The sequence below is a fragment of the Hippichthys cyanospilos genome, chromosome 17, assembly GCF_059441005.1.
Source record: "Hippichthys cyanospilos isolate Australia breed blue-spotted pipefish chromosome 17, RoL_Hcya_1.0, whole genome shotgun sequence".
Taxonomy (NCBI): Eukaryota; Metazoa; Chordata; class Actinopteri; order Syngnathiformes; family Syngnathidae; genus Hippichthys; species Hippichthys cyanospilos.
Window position 1 is genome coordinate 14,471,246 of NC_142385.1, and position 25,087 is coordinate 14,496,332.

Here is a 25,087-nt window from a genome sequence, read left to right on the forward strand (position 1 = left end):
TTTTTTTATTTAAACAAACTATGACCATCTGTTTTATTTTCGGCTCAGCTTCTGGGAAATGAGCGTCACTGATGACAATGCGGATCTGTATAAATCTACAATGTTTTTGAAAGGTTTCACTGATGGAATTTTGCAATAACTTGCTCTATACTCCAATTAATTTGCTCTTATTTTGAAAAGAAACATGTTCTGCCCCTTTTACAGCATTTTTAAAAAGAGGAGATTTGCTGCTACCTGCAGAAAGTCTTAAAATCTCACATACCCCCTGAAGTACCTTCAGGTACCCCCAGGGGTACTTTTTAAAAACTGCTGATCTATATTAGAGCTCACAGTCACATTATGCAGCCTGAGTATTAATTGTAGCTAGAATAAATATTGCTAAAATCACGATTTAATCAGTTTATTGCACAAAAAGTAAAGAAAAAAAAGCATATTTACTGTATTTAAAACCAAACGGATCGTAAATGTCGACTAAAAAAGTGAAATACAACTGAACTGTACCCAGTCAGGGACTCTACTTTTGTCTTTGACGAAATGTGACAAACACAATTGGTTAAAAAAAAAAAGACAGTCGGGGGGAAAGCGCAGAGGAAAATCACAGCATGCGAAGGTGTGTGTTTGTGTGATTGATCCAGTGATAATGAGCACAATAACGAGAATTCGATGTGGGAGCACGGGCACACAGAGGAGAGAAAGCCAGCGCCAGCCGCTGCTATACTGGGCCACTGAAGAGGTGAAAGTGTGTGTGTGTGTGCGCCCGTGTGAACGCCAGCGTGTGTGTGTGAGAGAGAGAGAGTGAAAAAAAAGCGAGCGGCCGCACAATACAGTAGCCGAGGCTGCTTGCCGTCGATGCACATTTACAAACAGGAAGGCTGCAAAAACGCTCTCAAAAATCTTCCTCGGCTAACCAGGGGGACGTTTGAATTTGATTTTTTTGTTTTTTTTTGCTGTCTTTGTTAAGGCCATCTTTGCGGATACGAGCCCAACTACAAGACAAGCCGAGTCCAAGGTATTTCCTCTATTTCCTTCTCATTAGTTTTCAAGTGATCAAATAAGACTTTTTTTTTTTTTTTTTTTGGATTTGAGAGTGCAAGTCTTGTCTGCTGTCGGAATATGTGACCGAGCGGGGGGGGGGGGGGTCCTCTGGGGGCTGATTCACATGTTTTATGGAGGTGGGCACGGCGAGTAAAGTGGGACACGGACTTTAAATGATCACAAAGAAAAAAAAAAGAAAAAAAAAGTCTGTTAATTGCGCGCCGTCCGATTGATGAATGTGTTGGTTTTTTTATGGCTTGTTTCGAATGCAGCGGATTCCCCCAACAAGTTCATCAATCTAAACGGGATTCGCTTTTGGGGCGGTAATTAAACCCCGGAGGACTCTTTTTCAACCTTTTACATCTAACGTGGCTTTTTTTAATGAATTATAATTGCATACACGGATACAATACTGGTTCAACAATAAATGCGGGGCTGCTGATTATTTTAGTCATCCAATCAGAATGTCCATCCCTTCATTGAATGAACATTTTTCTTTTCGGAAAATGCACGGGCAATTTATGAATTTGTTTTTTAAGATTTGGTTGCTGGTTTGCTCAGTAGAATAAAAAAAAAAAATCATTAAAAAAAATGTTTACCAAGACTAAGACGACTAAAGAAAATAGAGAATATTTCCTGTTGGGAAGCTAAAAATATTTGGGACAATTTCAGGTCTCTTATGTTTAAATCAATTATCAAAAACATTCATTGATTAATTTGGTAATTGATTAGTCGTCGATTAATCGTTGCAACTTTCACACAATGCTTTATGGTGTACAGTACATGGAAGTAAGACTTGACCAGCTAAATATTTTTTGTTGTCGGCTGTAAAATCAGTGAAACAATAAGCTCGTTGTTTGATTGATTTTTTTCAGCAGACTACTTTGGCACCCAGCATTTTTGGCAGACATATTTCAGCTGACTGGCAAAAGTCAGACTACTGAAAGTATAATACAACTTAGAGTCGTGCAAAAAAAAAAAGGTAAAGTGCAAGGGTGTCCATTTTTTTTTTTTTTTTAGCGCCGCATACTGAAAAATGGAAGGATGAAAGCGCCGCTTTAAAATTCTTTCACTAAGTTATTAAACACGCAATACTAAGCTAAGCAATTACATGCTAAGCAATTACATTCAAAATTTGTTTTGTCTCTAAAACCAAACTATTCACCACAGTGTTTTAATAATAACAAATATGTAAATAGTTTTTATATTTGCTTCAATCTCTACAGTATATAACCTATTTTACATTTTTCGTTTTTTTTTTCACTAACCTGGTCATATTTAATTTATGCCGCGGGGCGCAAAAAATAAATGATGGGCCATAATTGGCCCCCAGCCCATAGTTTGGACACCCCTGGTGTAATTTGTTCAAATGATGTCATGTTGTTTAGGAAGGCGACAAAACTTAGTAAACCAGAGAGGGGCAATTTGAATTAGCGACGCCTACCCCGTGGGGTACAACAAGGCACTTTGGAGGCTACATGAGATTTGAACACTTTCTCCAGATCTCCACAAATCAAATTTGAAGCTTTTTAATGCCGTGATGAGAACTGTTCGTTCTTCTTTTCAAATTGAGAGCAAATCAAATGGATCATCAAGCAAGCTATCGCCGAATGGTGTTATAGTGGCGTCTTAGGCAAAAGATGGTGTACTTTTATTTAAGTCTTATATGGATGCAGATTGTCATTAGTGATGCAGTTTTTATGGCAGATGAGACAGAAATAAAACAGATGGCGTTACACAAGCTAAAGTATGGAGGTTATTTGGGAAAATTGGGCAAAATACTTCAAAAAATATTGCTAAACATCCAGACTGCAAATTACCCTCGTGATTGTACGACTTTTTATTTTTGTTTTCCCGTAGCGGCCTAACCCTCAACATACAAGCACACATGCGTACAAAGGCAGAAAAATTAGTCGCGCGTCTTTGTATCGTGCAATCTAATTGACTTTGCAAAGCCTCCGAAGACCACATGCTGGAATGCACAACAAGCAAAATTGGCTTCAAAGCTTTTTTTTTTTTTTTTTTCCATTTATTTATTTATTTTGCAGAAGCGCCTCTCTGGGGATTTATTCGGAAAGGAAAGAAAAATAAACAAACGGGGCAATTTAGAGCGCGCTGTGCCCGACAAGATTAATGGCCTCTTCAAACGCACGCAACAATTGATCAAAACGGGAGAAAGGGACGACTTCATCAACGGCTGGCAAAGGGGGCCCGCTGATTATACGCGACGTTTGTGTTTCGTGCCAAAAGACAACAAAATTGTGACACAATTGTGCGCGGGATGACGAGAAAAAAGCTCGGAACAAAAACGTCCTCGACTCGTATACGCTTTGACTTCACTATAGTATAACATATACTTACGTACTTTTATAAAGTATAATCATTGGCAAACGAAGCTTCACGAAGCACTTGTATCATTTTTTGACTCCTTTAGATGGCGCTATTGGTTCAAAGACATGGGAAATTTAATACGTTTCTGCATCAGTGTGTGTCTTTAAAGTAAAAGCACCGTCGGTAAAAAAAAATCACAGACGCTTCATGAACTGTGGTAAATTTCGGACTATAAGCCGCACTGGTGTATAAGACAGAGAAGTCGCATAGGATTGTAAACCGCAGGGCTCAAATCATGAGAAAAAAAAAATGAGTGGACTCTTGAAAATGTTTTGGGGATTGACTGAGTTCAATTTGTTGCATTCAATTACATTTGCTGTGCAGTAGCGCTAATGCTAGCCTTCTTTTGCCTGAAAACTGTGACCACAAAACCGATGTAAAAAAAAAAAAGAGTGTTATGGATTTACTTCAATCATTTTAATTGATTAGTACAATTAATCGAATTTTAATCGCGATCACGATATTGGCTCCCACGCTTAAGCGACGTTAACGTTTAAAAAGCCGGCTACCTACATGTCATATTAGGCACTTTGCTATCCTACCACCAGGGGGCAATGTTTCCCACATGTTTGCATGACAAAAGCATCCGCTTTTCTCACTCTAATATATTATTTACCAGTATGAAATGGCGTTGAGTTTCTCACCCGATTCCTAATATATACCGTGCTAGCGGTTAATTGAGACCCATTTTGAAAAATCCGACTGGGAATAAATTTGGTTTGACCTGGCCGAAAAGGACATTTTGGCTGGTAATTGATTAAAATTTGCTTAAAAGTAAACGACGTGCTTGTAAGTAGGCTTCATTTTTTTCATTGTTTTTTTTCATTGATTAAAAAAAAAAGTGCAATAAATAGACATGTCTGACCAAACATGACGAATAATCGTGACTAATAATCGTGATTTCAATACCGACCAAAATAATCCTGATTATTATTATTTTGGCCATCGACGTGCAGCCCATTTTTTGTAGCCCAAATTTTATGAAAAATATTGAATTGAAAAACATAAATCAGTAGCCAGGATCGATTGCCTGGACTCTTAAAAACGTCAAAAGATGTCTTTGGGATCGACCGAATAAAATTTGTTGCATTCAATAACATTTGCTGTAAAGTAGCGCTAATGCTAGCGTCAGGATAACCGCTATTCTTTTTTGCCACTGGAACCAAACCCAAAAACTATGCCCACAAAATTGATTTAATAAATTTAGTGAAGCGTTCCGTCCCCGATATAGCAAATTGCGGGAAAAGTGTTGACACCCTTTCTACCGGCGCGCTCATCATTAAACGATCCTGGCATATGCGGGGGGATTCCGGCCGGCTCCGACTGGACGGAGCCCCGGAAAAACAACACCTTCGCCTTTCCAAACGAGGCTTGCGCTCCCATGCGCTTTGGAATGAACTTCTAAGCGCTCGTTAAAGAGCAAAGGAGACGCCGGCTGTTTCTGCGTCCTCCATCGCGCGGGGGGGCTCGGGGTCCCCCCGGGGAGATCTGTCAGCCATCCCGACGCCACATCCGCCATTAAATTGAGCTTGACTTTTTATAGACACTATTTGGACTGGAAAGACAAAAAAACAAAGCCTCCATTTCCAAAGGGATTTTTATTTGAGACGCAGTTTTTTACACGAGCTGAAAAATGTTCACTGGCATTTTGCGTAGGATTTATTTCTTTATAAATAAATTAGTAAGTTTTATTACGTTGATAAAAATTAAATAAAATGCTACGTGTCCAGAATTATCCTGTGGACAGTCCAGATTTTTGGGGTATATACAGTATACACATATATATATATATATATATATATATTTTTTTTTTGGGGGACGTTCCAGTTTGTTTTTTTTTTATATACAGTACTGATATATATACAATGCGGGTACCAATTTTTGTTTGGAAAACATTGAGGTTACTGATTAAATTAGTTATTTTATTATTATTTATTGCTTTTTTTATTAGACGAGAAATTTAAGTAGTCATATAATGCACAAAATTAAGTATTGTTTTTTAGACAGTCTAGATATTTTATTAAGGTTTATTGTTGGAAAATTATTTAGATTACAGATTAAACAATTATTATTTATTTTTATTAAAGGCCCTAATAATTAAAAAAATAGCTAAATGCAGAAAATGACTTTTTTTATATCAATTTATTTTCTGTGACTCATATGCTCAAAAAATATATTTTTGAATTGTCATTTGAAAATTTACGGTGAAAAAAGCGATCCAGAGTTACAATGGCAATAACTGCGACATTAAATGATTTTAAAACGTTTCTCGAAATGCGTCAATTGGTGAAAATATTTTTCCAACCAACCTTAAAGCATTAGTAATCTTATAGTAGCACGGACGTGAATATGATCATGCACAAGCTATCCACATACAGCAGTACCTCGCTTTCATGTTAGCTTCAGCCCGTGTTGCCACGGCAACGCGCTCCCTCAACATGTAAGGCGCTCTACGTCGTAGCATAGCGACCGCATTGTTTATTCACACTCTCTCCGTTCACTTTAGCGGAAACTTTTTAGGTGTGGAAAATGCAAGAGTTTGCTCGTATCGAATATGATACGGCACCCATTAGCGCAGTCGCTTTTCATGACGCCGCATCGTCCCGAACCGTCACGGGGCCTGACAACCGTCCTCAGTCCGGCGGCCATGTCTAACCACTCTGATTAGCGTTGTCGCTCATTGTTAGCGTTTTCTAAGTGGACGCGGCAGGTAAGTGAATCAAACACTTTATATATGGTTATTTGTCTAGGGTAAAATCCGGTGCTTTTATGGTCCCGTGTGTCTGAGGGCGCTTTTAAGGCTTAAGTAGATATGCGCTGAAGCTCCTGCATATTCATTGTCCTTATCTTAATGGGAAACATCCATTTTTTAGATTTTGCGCTCATGCCAAAGTCCTGTCCAATGTAAAAATGTTGCTTTGGCGCCATCTTGTGGCATTGTTGTGCTTAGCAAGTTAAAGGCGTAAAATTTGACACAGCAAAAGAGGAATCGAGGAGTGGACGATTTGTGATGAAATCGTTTGGATGAATTGGAAATATGGTAATAGGGCTGAGCAACACATCAAATTAAGGTTTGAAAATTTGCTAAATGATGAAATCGAGATTTTGCAAAACTGGCAGAACGCGGTATTAGTGTTTTATAAGACATGTTTGCAATGTATATTATAGTCCAGATATTTTGCCATTCAAGCAGTAAAAAGGTAAAATATTGTCTACTTAGAAAAAAAGACATGGACATTGTAGTAGTTAACAGCTGAAACTTTTTTTCGCTAACCAGAACAGCAGCATTTAAAAGGAGAATCCATTTATTTAGCCATTTTTAGTGGTAAAAAGTTAAGCTTTTGTTTATAATTCACCGTTTTAGCAATCATCAAATTTCACAGCAGCATTTAAAAGGACAATCTATTTATTTAGCCATTTTTAGGCGTAAAAAGTTATTGTGTTTATAATTCACCGTTTTAGCAATTTTCAAACACACTTTTAACCTAACTTTTCTTATATATCTTATAATCCTAATATATAAAAAAGTATGCGCATTAATGCTTTCAAAAGCACATTTTTTCCACTTGATGTCACATGACCCACAGGTGAGCCATGATTGGTCGTCCCCTGAGCCTTGAGCCCAGGTGATGTCATTAATAATAATTTATCCCTCAAATTCATTATATACAAAATAGTAAGTTTTTACTGCTATAAATGGCAAAATAAAAGAACTGTAGTAGTTTTACGTAGTTTTTTTGCCGCTGCCGGAATATTTTCCACGGGATTCTTTTTAATCAATCAAACCTTTCAATAAAAGTTATTTGGGCTTTATATGTTCCATTCAAATGGCTTCAAATCGTAATTGGTCCGAACAGTTGAAGAAAACGCGCTCGTATCACCCGGCTGCACATAGTAATTCGGTAACCCCGAATTGTGTTCTACATCGAGGTCTCCCCGGCCAAGTTTAGCCCAAAAAAGGCCCTCGGCGCCTGATCCAGCTGACCCAATTATCGCCCGTCTGAAGGGATAGATAGCCCACTTTTATCAACAGCAGACGTCCAGCCAAGCTGGGGCTGCCATACGCATACTTTTTTTTTTTTTTTGAAACAGACAAGACAGATGCGCACGAGGCGCCGTCTCTCAGGTGCGCGGCTAGCCGAGTGTCGTTTGGCAGGTGAGCCTTTTTTTTTTTCCTAAAAATAACCGTCCTTGGTGAGGTGAGAGAGAATATGGAAGACTGCGCCGGAGGGCAGCGCACACATGCCGCATGTTTATTTGCAAACGCAATCTTCCACTTAATTGCTGAGAAGCAAGATTAGCTTGGTTTTGTTTGATATTAAATAGATTAAAAAAAAAATGCTTGTTTGGGCTCCGTATTTTCCTTGCTGAGAGCTAGTTCATCTTTGGGGAGAGACAACTGAAACATTTCATTTTTCCTGATACACTTGTGGCTAGCGCAGTTCGTCAATCATATTGTTATCAAATTTATGACCGTGTATGTAATTACAATGCAAAACGGCGTAGAAGTGATCGTGAAACTTGGATAAATAGTTTGGTTTTATGACCCATTGAAATAATGGACCATACTAATAATAGTCATGTCCGCTGGGGGTGTGGTTAGCACATCGGCCTCACAGAGGAGAAGGCGTGGGTTTGATTCCAGCTACGGTCATCCTGTGAAGAGTTTGCATGTTCTCCCCATGCCTGCGTGGGTTTTCGGGTACTCCAGTCCTTTCCACATTCCATAAATAATGAGAAGAACCTTAGAAAATGGATGGATGGATATTGGATAAGTTTTTCTTTTCATTTTTAAGGGCTAGTAAAATATATCTTGCGAAAGGAAAAAAATATTTATTTGTACTATGCAACATAGAAAAAACAGACAGTTGGAGAAGGTTTAAATGTTTTAGGCTACTTGTTTAAACCACTGCTTCACTAGACATAGAAAACGCTTTGTATTGTAAACACAAAAAAGACAAACTATTGATTACAAAAAAAATATTTAAAAAAAAAATCAGATATTGGCAGATCTTCAAAATGTGGTGACTCGGACTCGAAAAAAATGTGATCCGGACATTTCTAGTACTTTTATGCAGTAATATTACTGCATCTGGGTAGTTGTTACAGTTTTCGTTGTGTATACAGTATACACATATGTGCATATTATACTGCCCTCTGGTGGTCAAAGTGTATATACAAGATGAACTAATATTACTCTATCTTACTGGGTAGTTTTGAGTCTTCTTTGTGCGTACCGTATACACTAAATGTGTATTGTACTGCCCTCTGGTGGTCAAGGCGCATATACGAGATGGAGCACGATTAACTAATATTACTGCATCTTATTTGGTAGTTGTGACCTTTGTGTATACAGTATACACAAAATGTGTATTATACTGCCCTCTGGTGGTCAAGGCGCATATACGAGATGGAGCACGATTAACTAATATTACTGTATCTTATTTGGTAGTTGTGACCTTTGTGTATACAGTATACACAAAATGTGTATTATACTGCCCTCTGGTGGTCAAGGCGCATATACGAGATGGAGCACGATTAACTAATATTACTGTATCTTATTTGGTAGTTGTGACCTTTGTGTATACAGTATACACAAAATGTGTATTATACTGCCCTCTGGTGGTCAAGGCGCATATACGAAATGGAGCACGATTGACTAATTTTACTGTATCTTATTGGGTAGTTGTGACGGTCTTCTTTGTGTAAATACACATATGTGTATTATACTGCCCTCTGGTGGTCAAGGCGCATATACGCGATGGAGCGACACCGCTAATGCACGCAAGTCTTTTTCTCCATCACGCTAATACTACGAAGAATGACGACCGTTGCGTCTACCCGCGGCGTGAGTGGAAATCGCGAAAGGACGTCATCGCGTATAAAACAAACAACCGGCCCACTCTTGCGACTCGGTGATGCGGCGGGCCCGGAGCGCTCTTGATTCGCTCCTCATCACCGACGGCGCCCGGCGAAGCTGAAGGGTGAGACGCCGGAGCGGCAGAGCAATATAGAGGACGCGACTTGGCCGCTCTACTTTTGCGGGACGTCAAAGTGGGACAATCTGTTCCTTGGATGATCTCCAATTCTACTTTCCGGGGACCCGTATTCTGAAAATATATCTTATCCGCTCGCGCTGTCCTACATTAGCAATAGAGAAATTGACAAAACCAGGAAATATGAGGCGGATTCCCCGTCGATTGATTCTTTTGCGGTGTAGCGCGCCGCGCCGAATATTCCCTTTAGAGCAGGTGAAGGAGCAGAAAAATCCGCTCGCATGCATCATTTGTCTCATGTCCTCATAATAAACCCCGTTGACTTTAGGAAGATAACACTGGGGAAAACATTTTTTTTTTAGTTATGTCTGACTGACAAGAGTTTTGTCTGTGGGATCCAAAACGGTTTTCAGCTCAGGTTTTTGAGCTAGGGATAAGCAAGTATAGGATAAATGTGTATATATGTCAATATAACACTAAAATACTAAAATAAAACTAAAAACAAACTTTGATTTAAAAAATGGCATGAAAAATAGAACTTTAATGCTATTATGCTAGCTTTATGTTTGGTAATGCCGGGAGCTGCACTCACCTCTCACTGAATCACGGGTAATGTGAAAAACATTTTTCAACTTAGTACATTTTAAGCAGCGCAAAGCATTTTTTTTAATTCTTATTTTATTAAACTCCTGAAGATATGAATGAACTGAGGTCACCATTTTCTTTTTTTGCCCTACTTGCCAAATTCACAAAGTAAAAGTCAAAGACTGCTCATGACGCCTCTGCGCGACCGCCGTCCATCCATCTTAGTTCGCAGCATTCCGAACAAGCGCATCCGTCTCTGTCATCGTTATGGTGATGAATCACTTCCCGATTCCCACTTTCATTTTACGCCCATCTCCTGCTGTCCACGCGTGCCACACGGCCCATACGTTCGGATCGTTCACTCTAAAAATCCGAAAATTGCATCGCTTTTAACATTAACAAAAGAAAAAAGAAATATAACTTTCAGGAAATGTAAACTTTACTTTTTGCGGGGTTACTACAGGTTACAGGTTAGTCTGAAACTGAAAAAAAACAAAGTGCCTGAAAAAACTGTCAATTTTTATTTAAACCTTGTGCAGTATTTTGACCATTTTTGGTACCATTTTTGAGTCAAGAGAAGGCACATTCCTCATAGAGTGATTATTAAGTGGTCTCGCCATGTTGAACTTTGACATTTTGTCATTATCCGGGTGAAATTTCAGTTCCCTAGTGCGTTATATTCCTACTTTCCCTCAGATGGGAAATTCTTTTAATGATCAATGTATTGGACAAAATACTGCACAAGGTTTCAAGCCCATTTTTGACCAGCTGAAGTGTTTGACGACATTTTTCAATCAATAATTAGTGATAATAATAATAATGAATGTAAACTGATCTGTAACATTTTAACCTGAAAAAAATATTAAACTAGATAATCCTCCTAGAGGATTATTCAATTTGGATTTATTTATATTTTTTACAGCAATTTAAAATGCTTATAACTCTGCGCAGACTTTGATAATGAGAGCACCACTGCACCATCTGGTGGCGTGGATGCGCAATTACATTTCACAAAAGCAAAGCCGAAAAGTTATGACTCGACAAAGCCACTTTATTTATTTTTTGGACCGGCAAAGAAGCCAAATATCCCAAATGGAACTAAATCAGACCTACTGTTGCGGAAAATGACTTTTATCAGATGCTGAAGATAACGAAAAAAAAAACAAAAACTGTAGCGAGGTGTCAAATTGATCCAATATTTGCTTCTCATTCATGCCACATCTCTGTTGTCCTCTCGCTCGCCTTTCCGCACCCAAATGAGATTACTCAGCTTTATGCAAACTACAACTCTCCATCTCTCCTTTCACTTCTACATGCCAATTAGTTTTCTCCTTTTTTTTTTTTCCCCCTTCTCCCCACCTCTTATCTCACTGAGTGAAAGTCTCCATCCACGCAGCTCAATTTTGGATGAGATGAGATTCAGTTCATAAATCAAGGATCGGCCCTCTCTCAACCCCGACGGCTCCAACAAGCGCCGTAATGGCACCTTGCCATTAAAGAATCATCGGGCTCCAGATGAAATATAGATTGAAAACCAGCCAATATTGTAACTTCGATTGATTTGAATGGCGCTCTTGTTTGTTCTTCATTTATTCATGCAATTCCCTCGCACGATTTTTTTTTTTTTGTGTCTCGGTTTACGTTGTGATTTTCCGCGCTGTGGGAAACGCGGACGTTCATCGGTGGATTCGCTTTGTTTTCCATAAACGCTCACGTGGGAAGGAATTGATTGCGCTTTCAATTATTTATTTGACCTCGGTGTGTGCAGTGATGAATCTGAATCCTTTACAGCCGCACGAGCGGCCGTTATCATTGAATTGTTAGACCTCTCCAAAAGGAATGGAACCGTAAGGTCGATACTTAATTTTTCGTGGCGTATTGAAGACTTTCGGGAAAGTCGACATTTCCTACTTTGGACGAGTTCTTTTTCTCTTCCTTTCCTTCATCATGCACATTTCTTGTACACTCAAAAATGACCAAACAAACTCAACTTTTTGGGGAAGAAATTTCAACCAAAATATTGAGTCATGTGAATAAAACCAAAATTTTGGGGTTGAAGGAAAAAAAGAAGCAATTTTTTAGACCAAAACAAACCAATTTTGGTTATCTTGGTTCTTAATTTCAGTTCTTAATGCCCCAAAAAAAACAACCCAAAATTAGACTCACTTTTTGAATTCTTTTTGACAAAAGAGTTTTTCGAACTCTTGTTTTTAGAACAAAATTGGGTTTGATGAAATGCAAACAAATTACCCACAAACCAGCCCAATTTTTTATGTTTTGTGAGCAACCCAATAAATCTGAATCCCATTACAGCGTGTTCATTTGACCTGTTAATCAAATAAATTAGAATGACCCAATAAATTGTCTTTATTGACTCTTTTTTTTTTTCATTTTTGACCAAAAAGTTTTTAAGTGTAGGTGCTTAAATAAATCCAAATAATCCCCCCCAAAACAAACCCCCAGATGGGTTTGTTTGCGTGTAATTCACAAACAGGTTTTTTTCTTGTTTTGTGGCTTATTCAGTTGACACAACTTTTGGGTTATATTTCTAACTCAGTTTCGCTGTGATTTTTTTTTTTTTTTAACCAATGACTCTTCCACAAATAGATGAACCTCTCCCCCCCCCTAAATTTTTTTTTTTTTAACTGCACAAACCCCAAATGAGGTTAGTGTATGCGTTATACGCAAATGAATACCCCACAAACCAACCCAATTTTTTGCTTGTTTTTTGTCAACATTTGGGTTCAATTGGATTTAACCAATAACCCAAAAGTTGTCGTTTTGACCGAGATATTTCTAGAGCGTGCGCTAGAGTCACTAGACACAACCCCCTCTCATTTTCTAGAACAGGACAACGGTTGCAAATTTTGCATCCACACTACTGATGACATCACAACACGATTATTTCTGCATGCGTCCCATTCGGAAGTGTGTGTCCCCGCCATTGTGCGATGAGATATTTAATTGAGCTCCATCTGTCCTATGGCACCCTCCTCACACCGTTTGTGGGTGTCGCCCTGCTCCGGATGGCAGCGCGCAAGCATCTGTTGGCTGTGATTTGCAAAGCGCCTAAAGCCAGGCAGGAAAACCCGCGCGCAACATACGGACGCACCCGTTTGCCACGGTGAAATCCCTTCAAGGAAACACGTCCGAAAATGCAGAAAAATCCATGCAAATTGTCTTCTGTACTTCAAAGCAATTCTTATTTCCAAATGAAAAGCTTCAAATCACTTCAACGCAGTGTAACACTGCTGTGCCAGTGACAAAATTCTTTTAACAATGCTTCTCGAAATGGGGGTCGCGAAAGGAACTCCAAGGATTATGTGAGATTTTAACAGCAATTATCAACAAATACAATTTAATGCTGTTTAATGACAGGAACCGCAACAGTTTTTGTTTTCGAATTGAGAGCAAGTTAATTGGAACATGAAGAGCCTATCGCTTTGCGTACCTTTATTCAGTTTTATATGGTTGTCGTTTGTGACGCCGGAAATAAAATAGATGTGATTTGTCTTCTGGATTTGTTGAAGAAAATCCACCTAGAGATACCGCTAGAAATGTAGATCTGAAGTTGATTTATTTATTTAGTTTTAATTCCAAAATGTTCTGCAGTGGTTTGAAGGTACTTAGCTGGAAAAAATATATATTTCACAAGGGATATATTTTTGAACAAAGGTTGAGAACCACTTCCAGCAGGTAACTATTTTTTATTTCTATTACTTATTTACAAAAACAAAGCTCATAAACTCATTAACTGGTCTTTACCGCCACCTACTGTCTGGAGGTGAAACAAGTCAGCAAAGAATTTTCTGTTTTCTGACATAGTTTGATCGCCGCCCAATGGAATGTTGCAAAAAATTGCAAGAAAATCAACGTAATAAATCCTGTTAAAATGCATCTCAAAAATTGTAAATATAATGGTTTTAAATGGTCCATAATTTGGACAATGATTATTTTTGTACACAAAATCTCATACGCCCAGTTGCAATCACATAGAAGTATCAGAATTGTTTCATTTAGAAACTTTACGTCTTTTTTTTTAATCAAATGCTGGATTTTTTTTTCCCATTGATTATTTTATGATATCATTAAAAAAAAAAATCCAAGGAATTTCCATAATTTGTAACACAAACAACATGCTTAAATGTTACCTGATAATTATTTTACTGACCGTGGATGGGGTTTGCGAGACCTTTTTAAAAAAACAAAAGATTTCCCACATTCAGGCAGCCGCACTTATTTCAAATCAGGACAATTAAAATGAGCGATGCGGCGTGGCTGTCCATTTGCTTCATTAGCGCGGCGCTGTTGGCACTGAGTAGTGCTCCAAACATGGCTTGCCTTCATTATCTCCGCCGACTATAAAGACTTTGACCTCTCGTGAAGCTAAATTGCATATCTAACTCACTCTTGTCCGCAAAGTTCATCCTGTGGTGCCGGTTCACGCTTAATGTACAGTCAATCTGCCTTTCATCTTCCCGAAGCTTTGCTAGCGGCCGAACGGATCGCCGTCGTCGACACATAAATGCTGTTGTCGCTTTGCCTTGTTTATCGAACGTGCCTTTAAGCGGCGTAGTAAAATGTGTCACGCGAAAAAAAAAAAAAAAAAAGATTTCTGTGTGGTCGGATCACTTGTGGTGCTTCCCAACCTGTAGTGAGTTTAGGCATTTTTTTCAGTACCGATTATTGGTAGCCATGGAGGCCGATTCTCGTTATTTGGTATCCGTTTTCAATAAAAGAGAAAATATTGGCGTGGAAGAAAAAAAAATATTCAAGCATAGGTTTAGTAAGCTACTTTAGTTTAAATATTTTCCGTAGAAATTGTAGATGACCGTAAAATACTGAAAAAAAGAACTCCCAGGGTCCTCAGAATGTTTTCAAAGTGTAAAAGAAAACGACAGTAGCTAAACGGCACCTGATAATTTTCTAAAAATTCTCCAAAGTTGGAAAAAAAAGTTAAAAAACAAAAAATATATATAAATATAGTTCCCTAAGGTTGACAGCTTTAAATTGGTTTATTGTCCATCAGATTTTTGTCCGCAAAAATAAGCAAGCATTCCAAATATCAGCCCCAATAACCGATACCCACAAAAGGTGAAATTTCAGCTTCAGTATGAACTTTCCATAAATGGACAAATCACTGTATGTGCATGTAATAACATGTTCCCTTCAATTTCTCAAATTTTCTCTGACCTTTTTTTATAAATAAATAAATCTTTTCTCTAGAACACATTATAAGATGAACAAAACCTAATGAAATAAGTCGATATAAATAAATAAAAAAAATAAATCAAAGAAATACAATGAAACATATCAAGTGGAAGGAAAATTCCCCAATCGAAATATTGATTTCAAGGAGTACAGTGAAGCGCAAAGCCAAGAAAATAGAAAAAAACGGTGCTGTAATATTTCGATTTGGACACTAGGTGGCACCCGCGTAATACCGTACACGACGGCGGAAGTTGAAAACTCTCAAAGAAGAGGTCATGACGTCAGGTCCTCCTAGCGGGCCCCACGGGCTACATGTTTGAATTGGATGCAATCTGATCAATTCTCACTGATCTCTGGTTGGGAATGGCCTGCGTTCCACACGTTTTCTTTTGCCGGCTCGTCATGGTCGGGGACCCCCTGCGACGAACCGAAAAACTGACCGACTCCTCTGCCTGTCCCCCACAGCATGTTTCGGAGGAATGACCCCAGTCTCTCGGCCGCGTTTTCTCTCCATGACAGCTATGCCGCCCAAGCATCTCCGCAGTGACCCCGGCGCCGCAAACCATGCTGGGAAATAACCAGCGCTTTTACCCCGGTCAGGACGACAAAGACGGTGAGGATGAGGAGGAGGATGAAGAAAAAAGGGGAGACGGAAGTGACGCGGAGAACGCGGGCTTAGGCGCCGACATGACGGGAGGACGGCAATCTCGGGAAGGCAAGGCGGGCGACGGGCAGAGGGCGGAGCGGCCCGCCAGGTCGGGAAACCGGGGGCCGGCCTACGCGGCCGATCAGCGGACGCGGCACGGCGCGGGGGCCAATCAGCATCAAGCCGGCTTGAACGCCGCTCACAAGAGGAGAGCTTTGATGGAGCGTAGCATGACCGCCGTGGCGCCCGTGGAGGAGAATCTGCTGACCATGATGGTCTTCCGCATCGGGATTCCCGACATCAAGCAAACGGTACGCGCAAGTTCGCAAGTCTATAAATCAGGGGTGTCTAACTCATATTTATCGGGGGCCGGATTGTAGTTATAATTATTGTCAGAGGGCCGGTATCATTGTGAAATTAAATCCATTTTAGGTGTGTTTGTCACACTTTGAACCAGTTTTGAAATAAGCGCCCGGTAAAAACTGTTCAAAAGAGATATTGGGAACAAAAAATGCTTGTTATTTTTACCCCCAAGCGCATGATCAATGTTTTTATTGTCCAATAATTTGAGCCGTTGAAAGGAAACAGTTTTAGGTGCTGCTGTTTCCCTTTAAAGTCTAAATCAAATTCCCCCCCGATGGCAATCCTAAGCACAAAATGTGTCAAAGGTCGCCTTCTTCAATCCGAGGAGCTTTTCCCAGGAAGCGGAGCGTTTTTCCCACACTTTGTATCAAAGCGCGCTTCGTTTGACAGTGTTGTCATTCCGCCCGCCGCCCGGCGGATCCCAGAAGCAAGCGAGAAAAAATAATGAGCTTGACTTCATCGTCCGTGACGGCAGACATGTAAACATGTGCCGAGGGTCGGGTACGGCCATTCTTTTTTTATTTTTTTTAATTTTTTTCTTTTTACAGCCCAACCTGGCTTATTCACACTCGCGGCGGTGAGAATTGCCAAGCCCACACATAGCAGGAGCGTTGAAAAGCGCGCCCCTGCGGAAGTCCCTTACATGCCGGCTGTTCTACATGTCAGCTAATCTGCCCTCGATGTAGCCGTAATTGCTAATCATCTAATTGGATTTTAATGAGTTTGGGGAGAGGTGGGACGGAGGGATATGGAATGCATTGTACAGTACGCCTCCCACAAAACCCGCCCAAACCTCTGCGACATTTCTCAAGTGCTGAGAAATTGCTTTAAATGAAGGAGAACACATTTTCCGTTTTTGTACTTGTTTTGAGGGTTATTCAATTCTGTGAGAATAACCCACAAAACCAAAGCAGGGGGGCGGTGTTATTAAATTTCTAAACGTTGGTTCAAATGGATGACAAAAGTTTTCATACATTCTAAAGACCTTTGGGTCAAAAAAAAAACTCAAATTTGCCCAACGTGTTGGGTCAAAATTAAATAATACATAAAAACATCCATCGCTCAAATGAATTTTGCGGGTTAGTCATTTCTATTGAGTCAAAATAAATAACCCACAAACCAACCGAGATTTTTTTTTTTTTAATTCATTTATCTACAGTGCATACATTCTAAAAACTAGTGGGTCAGAAATAAACCAAATTTAGTCTAAAACGTTGGGTCAGAATAAGGAGCCCATAAAACAGCCCAAGTTTGAGTCTTTCGTTTACCCTCAAAAAGTCGGATCAAAACAAATAACCCGTAAAAAAACCCACGTTTGGATTTTGCAAACCCGGTGTGTGGGCTAAATAAAGAATTGGCTTAAACCAAAATTTGGGTTATTTTGTACACTCTCCCCAAAACAGAACTGGGTTATCCGGTCCAAAAATTCCCCATAAATTATATTACCTTTTTCTCTGTTGTTTATTTTTTAGTTCAAACGACCCATTTTTGACCCTTTTTTTTGACAGGTGGCTATTTTTAGAGCCTAATACTACTGAATGGCGGCCATGCAGATTTGAATTCCACCAACGAAAAAATTCATTCTTTACTTCCTACCTCCGCTTTTCCCCGTGACGTATAACCGTACCTTTGGGCTATTTCCACATGGGCGTTCTACTCTCCCGGCCTTCACGAACTCCCCTTTCCTTTCCTCAAACGATGGAAATTAGACGTTGAGATCGAGCGGCGACTGAGCTCGCGGTATCTCCAGCCCATCGCCTAATGCGCACCACTAAGTGCACACATATGCCCTGTAATATAATCTTATGCGTCCGCGTCTTGCGCTCTAACCCCTCGGGGCGGCAGCGCTATCGCTACGGCAACGGGGGCCCGCCTCCTCTAATGAAACGGTTGCCAGGCCAACGCGGTTGCTTGGGTCCGTCGGTAACGAACCGCGCGACGTATAGAAGGCTCCCGGGCCGAGGTCAGCGGGCGGGGGTGAGGGAGTGAACGCTGCCAAGCTCGGCGATTTTTACGAAACGGAAACGAGGCGCGCGGATAGGTCCGCTTTACACCTCGTTAGAACCCGGCCATCCCTAGCGAGCTACGTTGAGAAAAACCAAGTCAAGTCAAGTACAAATCCACCTGGAGCGAGATTATTTTCGCCCCGTATTAAGTCTCCGTTCTCATTTCAGTTTACCGTCGCCGAAGATGAATTATTGAAAGTTGAGATATTTGTATTCCGTATAAACCTCGCTTGGCTCTACTGCATATTGTTGAAGTATTATAATAGGCCGCTGTTTGCCTCAAATATACAGTACTGCAAATGAAGAATTACATATGCAGCTCTGAAAAAAAAAAACATGACCACACAGTACATTTTACACTCAAAAACTATATTTAGAGTAAAAATCAAATCAAATATACTGAGTGGAAAATATTCAAAAGTGTTACTATGACTCACCACTAAGTATATTTTTTTTTCGGAGGAAATTAACTCTAGAAATTTGCCGAGTAGACAGTTAGTACCAATAGATGCTGCAACACATGTAGACATACAAACATCAATCAATAAATAAACCACAATACAATTTTTGCCTGTCAAGTTTGGTACGGATTTGAGTGCTGTTCAGTTGTATTTAACTTTTATGACGTTAAAGTGCTGTTTTCTGTGAGTGAACGTTACAATGAGAAAATCTACTGCAGAAAGATTATATTACATACAGCAAATACTTGTGGAAATATGCACTAATAATTCTGTCTTTTCAATACTTTTGATAAACATAGAAAGTACTGTTCTTTATTAATTTCTTTTGTAAAAATGTCAATTTACAATTAAAGTTAATGGTTAAAACGAACTGAATGAAGTTGAAACATCAGCTCAGTTTCTACTCATAGGTTATATTAGATTTTTATCGGACTTTATTATTTGGAAATTGCAGTCAACATCAAAATGAGGTCATTTTGACATCTTGATATCGCAGCATAATTTTGAAGCTGCGTGTCTTTCAGAGGTGTGTCCAATTTGACCAAGACTGCACGGTTTGGAACGCCAAGCAGCAGATTATCTGCTCCCTCACCGAGACCTTGTGGGACGTCTTCAACTATGGCCTCTTCCAGCCGGCGGGAGAAGGTCGGGACGCCAAATTCCTGGAGGAGGAGAGGACCTTGAGAGAATACTCGCAGTCCTTTGAGAAAGGGGTGCCTTACCTGGAGGTAGGAAGCGATAACATTCATCCATGTGACGTAAACAATATGGGATACAATAATGTAACAGCACCCTCTGCTGGTGAAACTCATATTGACAGCATCGTGTTATGTGTTACGTATTATGTGCTTTCCTGCATTTTTTTTTTGTTCATAAAAACGTAATAATTGCTGTAATGTGATGAATGAAGTCAGCCTTTTTCCTGTGCCTCAGTTTAGATACAAAACACGAGTATACAAGCAGACAAATCTGGATGAAAAAGCTCTTTCCAAGCTCTGCACAAAGGTTGGTAAGTTCAGGAGTTCCTTATGGAAAATGGATATTTTTCCTCACATACTTTTGACATCTTCTCAGGCCAGTCTGAAGAAATTCATGGATTACGTCCAGACAGGAGCGGTGGAGAAAATGCTTAAAGTCCTCGATAAAGGTCTCGATCCAAATTTTCACGACCCCGAAAGTGGAGGTGAGTTCACAAATCACTGACTTAAGTTTTTTTTTCCAGTCCAAACATTCAAATCTAGATACTTAATTATATTTCTTGGAATGTTTACTGAAAGGAAATCCTGAAAATGTCTCATTCTTAATGAAATAAGTATGAATCAATGACTTTAGGTAATGAAGTACTCAAGTAATCCATTCCTTTAGGTGATTAAGTACAAAATAAATCACAAGAGGTGATTAAGTTGTAAAATAATTTATCGTTTTGTGTAATTAAGTACTAAAGTCATTGAATATATTCGGTATTGAAATGCCTAAGTACTTGTAGGTACTTCAGTACTGTAGGTATTAAAGTAATCAAGTACTTCGGTAACACATTTCTTTAGTATTTGATTCATTTAATACAGGCCGTTTTTAGACCGCCTTTGGCTAAACACTTGGAAAAAAAAATAAAATATGAGTACTAGGGACTGAATGAGAAAAAAAAAAAACCGGCAAAATATGTCCTTGGGATTGAATGAGTTGAGTTCATTTTCTCTCCCTGATCTTAGAGACCCCCCTGACTGTGGCGGCGCAGTCGGGTTTGCCAGCGGAGGGCCTCAGGGCCCTGGTTCAGGGCGGAGCTCATTTGGACTTTCGGAGCAGAGATGGCCTGACCGCCATGCACAAAGCAGTCAGGGTCCACAATCATAGCGGCCTGCTGGTAAGAACTTCAAGGTCACATCACCATGCATGGGAAGCCAGATCTTTTTTTTTTTTTTTTTTCCCCTTGCTTGCCAGGCCCTCTTGTCATTGGGAAGCTCGCCAAACTACAAAGACCGCTGCGGCCTGACTCCGCTGTACCACACCGTCCTGATAGGGGGCGACACCTCCTGCTGCGAGACTCTGCTTTATTACCGGGCCAAGTTGGGCACCAGAGATGAGAACGCTTGGGATGAGTCCCATCAGGTACTCTTCATTTTCAGTCACCGCCGAGTGGCAAAACGCCGCCTGGATTTTGCTGCCGCAGACTCCAGATTCATCACAAGAGCATGTTTTACAGCACAGGCGTCGTACTCCAGTCCTGGAGGGCCGGTATCCTGCAGGTTTTATGGTTTTCTCCCCTAAACACACCTTGAAATGAGGATCATTTTCAAGCTCCCCCAGAGGAGATAATCATTTTAATCTATTGTGTTGAGGAAAGAAAATCGCAAAACCTGCAGGATACCGGCCCTCCAGGACTGGAATTTGACAGTAATGGGGCCGCATACAACATCGTATTTTTTGTTTTATTTTTACAAGTGTTTGTCTGAAGGAGGTCCAAAATGGTACTAAGAATTGAGTCCTAAAGTAATCAATTACTCAAGGTAATCAAGTACTTATACAATTACTTTGAGATACTAAAATACTAATTAAGTAAACTAAAGTAAATAATAAAAATAAAGTAATAAATTACTCAAGGCTTAGTAATTGAGTAGTTTAGGTACTAAAGTACTAAAAGGAATTAATTACTTTGTTACTGTAGCATTTAAAAACAAAGTATTTGATTACTTTGGTATTTAGTTTGGTTTAATTACAAAAAAGTACACCCCCCCCAAAAAAAAAAAAAATATATATATATAAAACTCTGCATATAGATAAATAAGTCAATATCTATAAGTTAAAAATGACTGATACTAGAGCATATTACCGAGTCACATATGCACATGACAAGCAGGAGCAGCACAATGACTTGGATTGCAGCATGAAATCATGATGTACAATCTTTTAAATGACTTGCATTCTATTTAATGCTATCACCTCACAATATTTTTAGAATGCGCAATTTTGTAGGCTGCTATTTGTTTTGTAAGAATTTCTATGGACAGAGATGATCTGTGCTTCTCCATGTGGTCGAGCATCGCAGTTACGCTTTCTACTCCGCTGGCCTTCATGCGCTCATCTTTCCATTATGTCTTCTTCTTCTCAATAGCACAGGGATGAAGAGGAGTTTGGAATGGACGAAATACATAAGGTACTTTTCACAACATCAGTTCTTCACTCAAGGCTCGCAGCGTACATCATACGTGGACGTTATAAGACTTGTTTGCTGTGGAAAACATGACTCATCTCGTGCTAATTACAGCTAATGCGTAGACTTGATCCGTGCGCGTTAGACGCGGGGACATTGCTTCCTTACATTATTCGGTCTCCGTGCCGCTCTGATGAATGTGTGCCGCGAGCTGGTTGTCATGGTATTTTATTTTGGTTGGCTCCGCTTCGCCTTTTTTTTTTTTTTTCTTTCTTTACTTTGCACATGTCTCACGATTATTTTAGTCTTTGCGAGTTAATATGAGGAAACCTCCGCTGATAGCTCATTTCGATCTAATTGATGTTTTGTTCACGTCAGATCATTTACTTGTATCAAATATTCTTTAAAAAGGTTCTTTTTGAAATTGTGGCCTACTGTTTTTGTTTTATTTCCCTCCTACATGCAGCAATAGCCTTTTTTAACCCTATTAAGTAACTCTTCACATTGCATTTTTCCCCCAAATATTCCAAATGCTTTTAAAGGCGCAATAATGAAAGTTATTTATGAATATTTTTTTCCTTCAACCACTCAAATTGCTTTAACACCCCCAAAAAAATGGTATCCTGCGACGTGATGATGACACTTGAAGACATAGCCATTTACTGGTCTCTACCGCCACCTACTGTCTTGAGGAGAAACACAAACCAACAAAAACAATTCTGTCTGCTGACATAGTTTGACCGCCGCTCAAAGGAATGATGCAAAAATCGCAGGAAAATCAATGTCATAATTCCTATTAAAATCCATCTCAAAAATTGTAATTATAATGGTTTTATATGGTCCAAAATTTGGACAATGATTATTTTTGTATACAAAATCTCGCACGTCCAGCTACAATCACATGGAAATGTCACAATCATTGCATTTTCAAATTTTACATGTTTGAATCATCTGCTGGAGATTTCAGCTCCATAGTTTTTTTTCCCATTGATTCTTTTGTGATATCATAACAAAAAAATCCTTTAATTTCCATAATTTGTAACATAATGCCACAAGGGTTCAAATCGTTGTTTTGACTTTGACAGGCTTGCCAGAACGGCTTTGCCCAACACTTGGAGCATCTGCTGTTTTACGGGGCCGACGTCTCCTCTCAGAACGCCTCAGGGAATACCGCACTTCACATTTCGGCCCTGTACAACAAAGCAAGTAGAACTAATCCCCTCGTAAAAAAAAAAAAAAAAACGAGCGCATTATTAATGCTGATGGTGATGAACTGTTGTCCCTCACTCAGGAAAGCTGCGTCCGGGTTCTTTTGTACAGGGGAGCGAATCGGGAAGCTAAAAACAAACATGGTCACACCCCTTTTCAGGTAATTGCAGATTGTTTTGGACTTTAGCCGGCAAGTTGGTCCTTTCACCTTTTTAGTTTAGAATTGGCGGACATGTTGTCTTCTGTTCGCAGTTGGCTGTAATGTCCGGTCACTTTGAACTCGGGGAAATCATCAAAAACCACAAAGACTCGGACATAGGTGAGTTTTCGAGTAGGTTCTGAGGGACACGCTTGTCGCCGTGTTCGTCCGGGGCTTATAGAATCACGGTTCCGTACGGAAATGTGTTTTTTTCGGCCCCGTCTTTCTTCTTCACCGAGTTTCCTCCGATGACATACTTTTACTTATTCGTTTTAGTTCCCTTTTTGGAGTCCCCGAAATACGTCCCCAAGCGAAAAGAGAGTGTCCATGCTCTGCCTCTACTCTCGCTCCACTCCCACCCGTTACTTCGAGCTAACAGCGACAACACCATGACGCACTCGGATCCTGTGATTATTTCCAACAAGGCCGCAACCACTCCCAACCCAGCTCAGGTATGCAAAGTTCTTCCTCTATTCAAGGGGGCATGTGAGTTTTAAAAGAGATTTTGGCTTCAGCAAATGTATTTTCATCATTTTTAGGGCCGTGACAGCAACATCGCAGCTTTCTTTTCAAATGAGAAGCAAATGGATTGGAACAAGAAGCAACTTATTGCTAAATTGTCTTATAATGACTCATTTTGACCATTTTTGTTATGTGTTTGTTAAGTTACATGAATGTGCATTGTCATTTGTCATGCAGTTTTACGAGAGATGAGGCTGAAATCGAAAGTGTTCATTGTGGTATTACTTGAAGGCATTTCGCGAGGTATCGGGGATTTTTACCAGCGTATTAGCAAATCTAATTTCATGATTTGTAATGCCGTGACAGGAACAGTGCAACCTTTTCAAATTGAGAGCAAATGATTTGGAATACGAAGCCACTTATTGCCAAATTGTCTTACAGGGACTCCTATGAAAAACATGTGCCTTTTTTTTGTCTTAGTTTATACAGCCGTGCTTTGCGCTCCAACAAGTCAGTAATAAAACTATTCGATTATGTATTATCCAAAAGTTTATGAGGTCTCACCCTGAATACTATGGTGCTAAAAAAGTTGAGAATCACTTAGGTCATAGAATAGAAGACCAAAATTATGCAAGGCATTGACATCTTCTCTAAATGTTTTGTAATTACCTATATGTGCCACTAGATGGCAGCAAAGCACATGTTTCTATTAGATCTAGCTCTGGCCCGATGAACTATAGCTACTAAGTTGCCTCCAGGTTGCCCCAAAGCCTTTTTTTCCATATTATATCTGTGGTCCGAGATTCAGCAAATCACAGGAGCGTTCCAGTTCCCGAGTTTTTCATTTGGCACCGACGTTCTCCCGCAGGGCCACCGCAGGGCCTCGGTCGGCTTGCGGAGCACGAGCGGCCCCCGTAATCGCACCCGCTCGCCATCGCGAGGAAGAGGAGGCCAGAGTGACAGCGAGGAGCGGCACCGGCAGCCGCGAGGCAGGCAGGGGTAAGCGGCCCGCCGAGGCCCGCGCCTTCTACATCTAATCAGGTCTTTTTGCTTCCATTTATAAACTGCGCTGAGCTTTCCTTGTCCCACTTAGGTTTTCCCACTAATTATAACCACGAGAATGTCACATTGGGCTGAGTTAGTGAGTGTTCTAATAACGGAGATGGAAGGACTAGTTTTGGCCAAAATACTATGGATACTGTGCGTTTTGTAGAGTGTACTGATTACGGGAGTGTACGGGTTTTACAGTTTATACTTCAGTCGGTAAAATGAGTTTTTACATTGAGGTCAAATGACAAATTATTTTCAAACACGATTCGGGTGCGAAATGATAACTTTCTGAATCATGAACTTGAAATAAATCATTTCATGAAAA

The 25,087-nt window shown here is 39.9% G+C and overlaps 1 protein-coding gene across 1 annotated transcript in view; it reads left to right on the forward strand.

Moving 5' to 3' along the window:
* Positions 1 to 861: 861 nt before the first annotated feature.
* Positions 862 to 25,087, forward strand: part of LOC148409873 (SH3 and multiple ankyrin repeat domains protein 1-like) — a 47,841-nt gene continuing 23,615 nt past the window's right edge. The window contains exons 1-13 of the mRNA XM_088439012.1: positions 862 to 1,009; positions 15,684 to 16,175; positions 19,219 to 19,422; positions 19,628 to 19,699; positions 19,769 to 19,877; positions 20,404 to 20,555; positions 20,633 to 20,800; positions 21,804 to 21,845; positions 22,928 to 23,044; positions 23,134 to 23,211; positions 23,304 to 23,370; positions 23,527 to 23,702; positions 24,581 to 24,711. Coding sequence (XP_088295138.1) covers positions 15,783 to 16,175; positions 19,219 to 19,422; positions 19,628 to 19,699; positions 19,769 to 19,877; positions 20,404 to 20,555; positions 20,633 to 20,800; positions 21,804 to 21,845; positions 22,928 to 23,044; positions 23,134 to 23,211; positions 23,304 to 23,370; positions 23,527 to 23,702; positions 24,581 to 24,711 — 1,709 coding nt within the window. The 5' untranslated portion in view covers positions 862 to 1,009; positions 15,684 to 15,782. The remainder of the gene's footprint in view (positions 1,010 to 15,683; positions 16,176 to 19,218; positions 19,423 to 19,627; positions 19,700 to 19,768; positions 19,878 to 20,403; positions 20,556 to 20,632; positions 20,801 to 21,803; positions 21,846 to 22,927; positions 23,045 to 23,133; positions 23,212 to 23,303; positions 23,371 to 23,526; positions 23,703 to 24,580; positions 24,712 to 25,087) is intronic.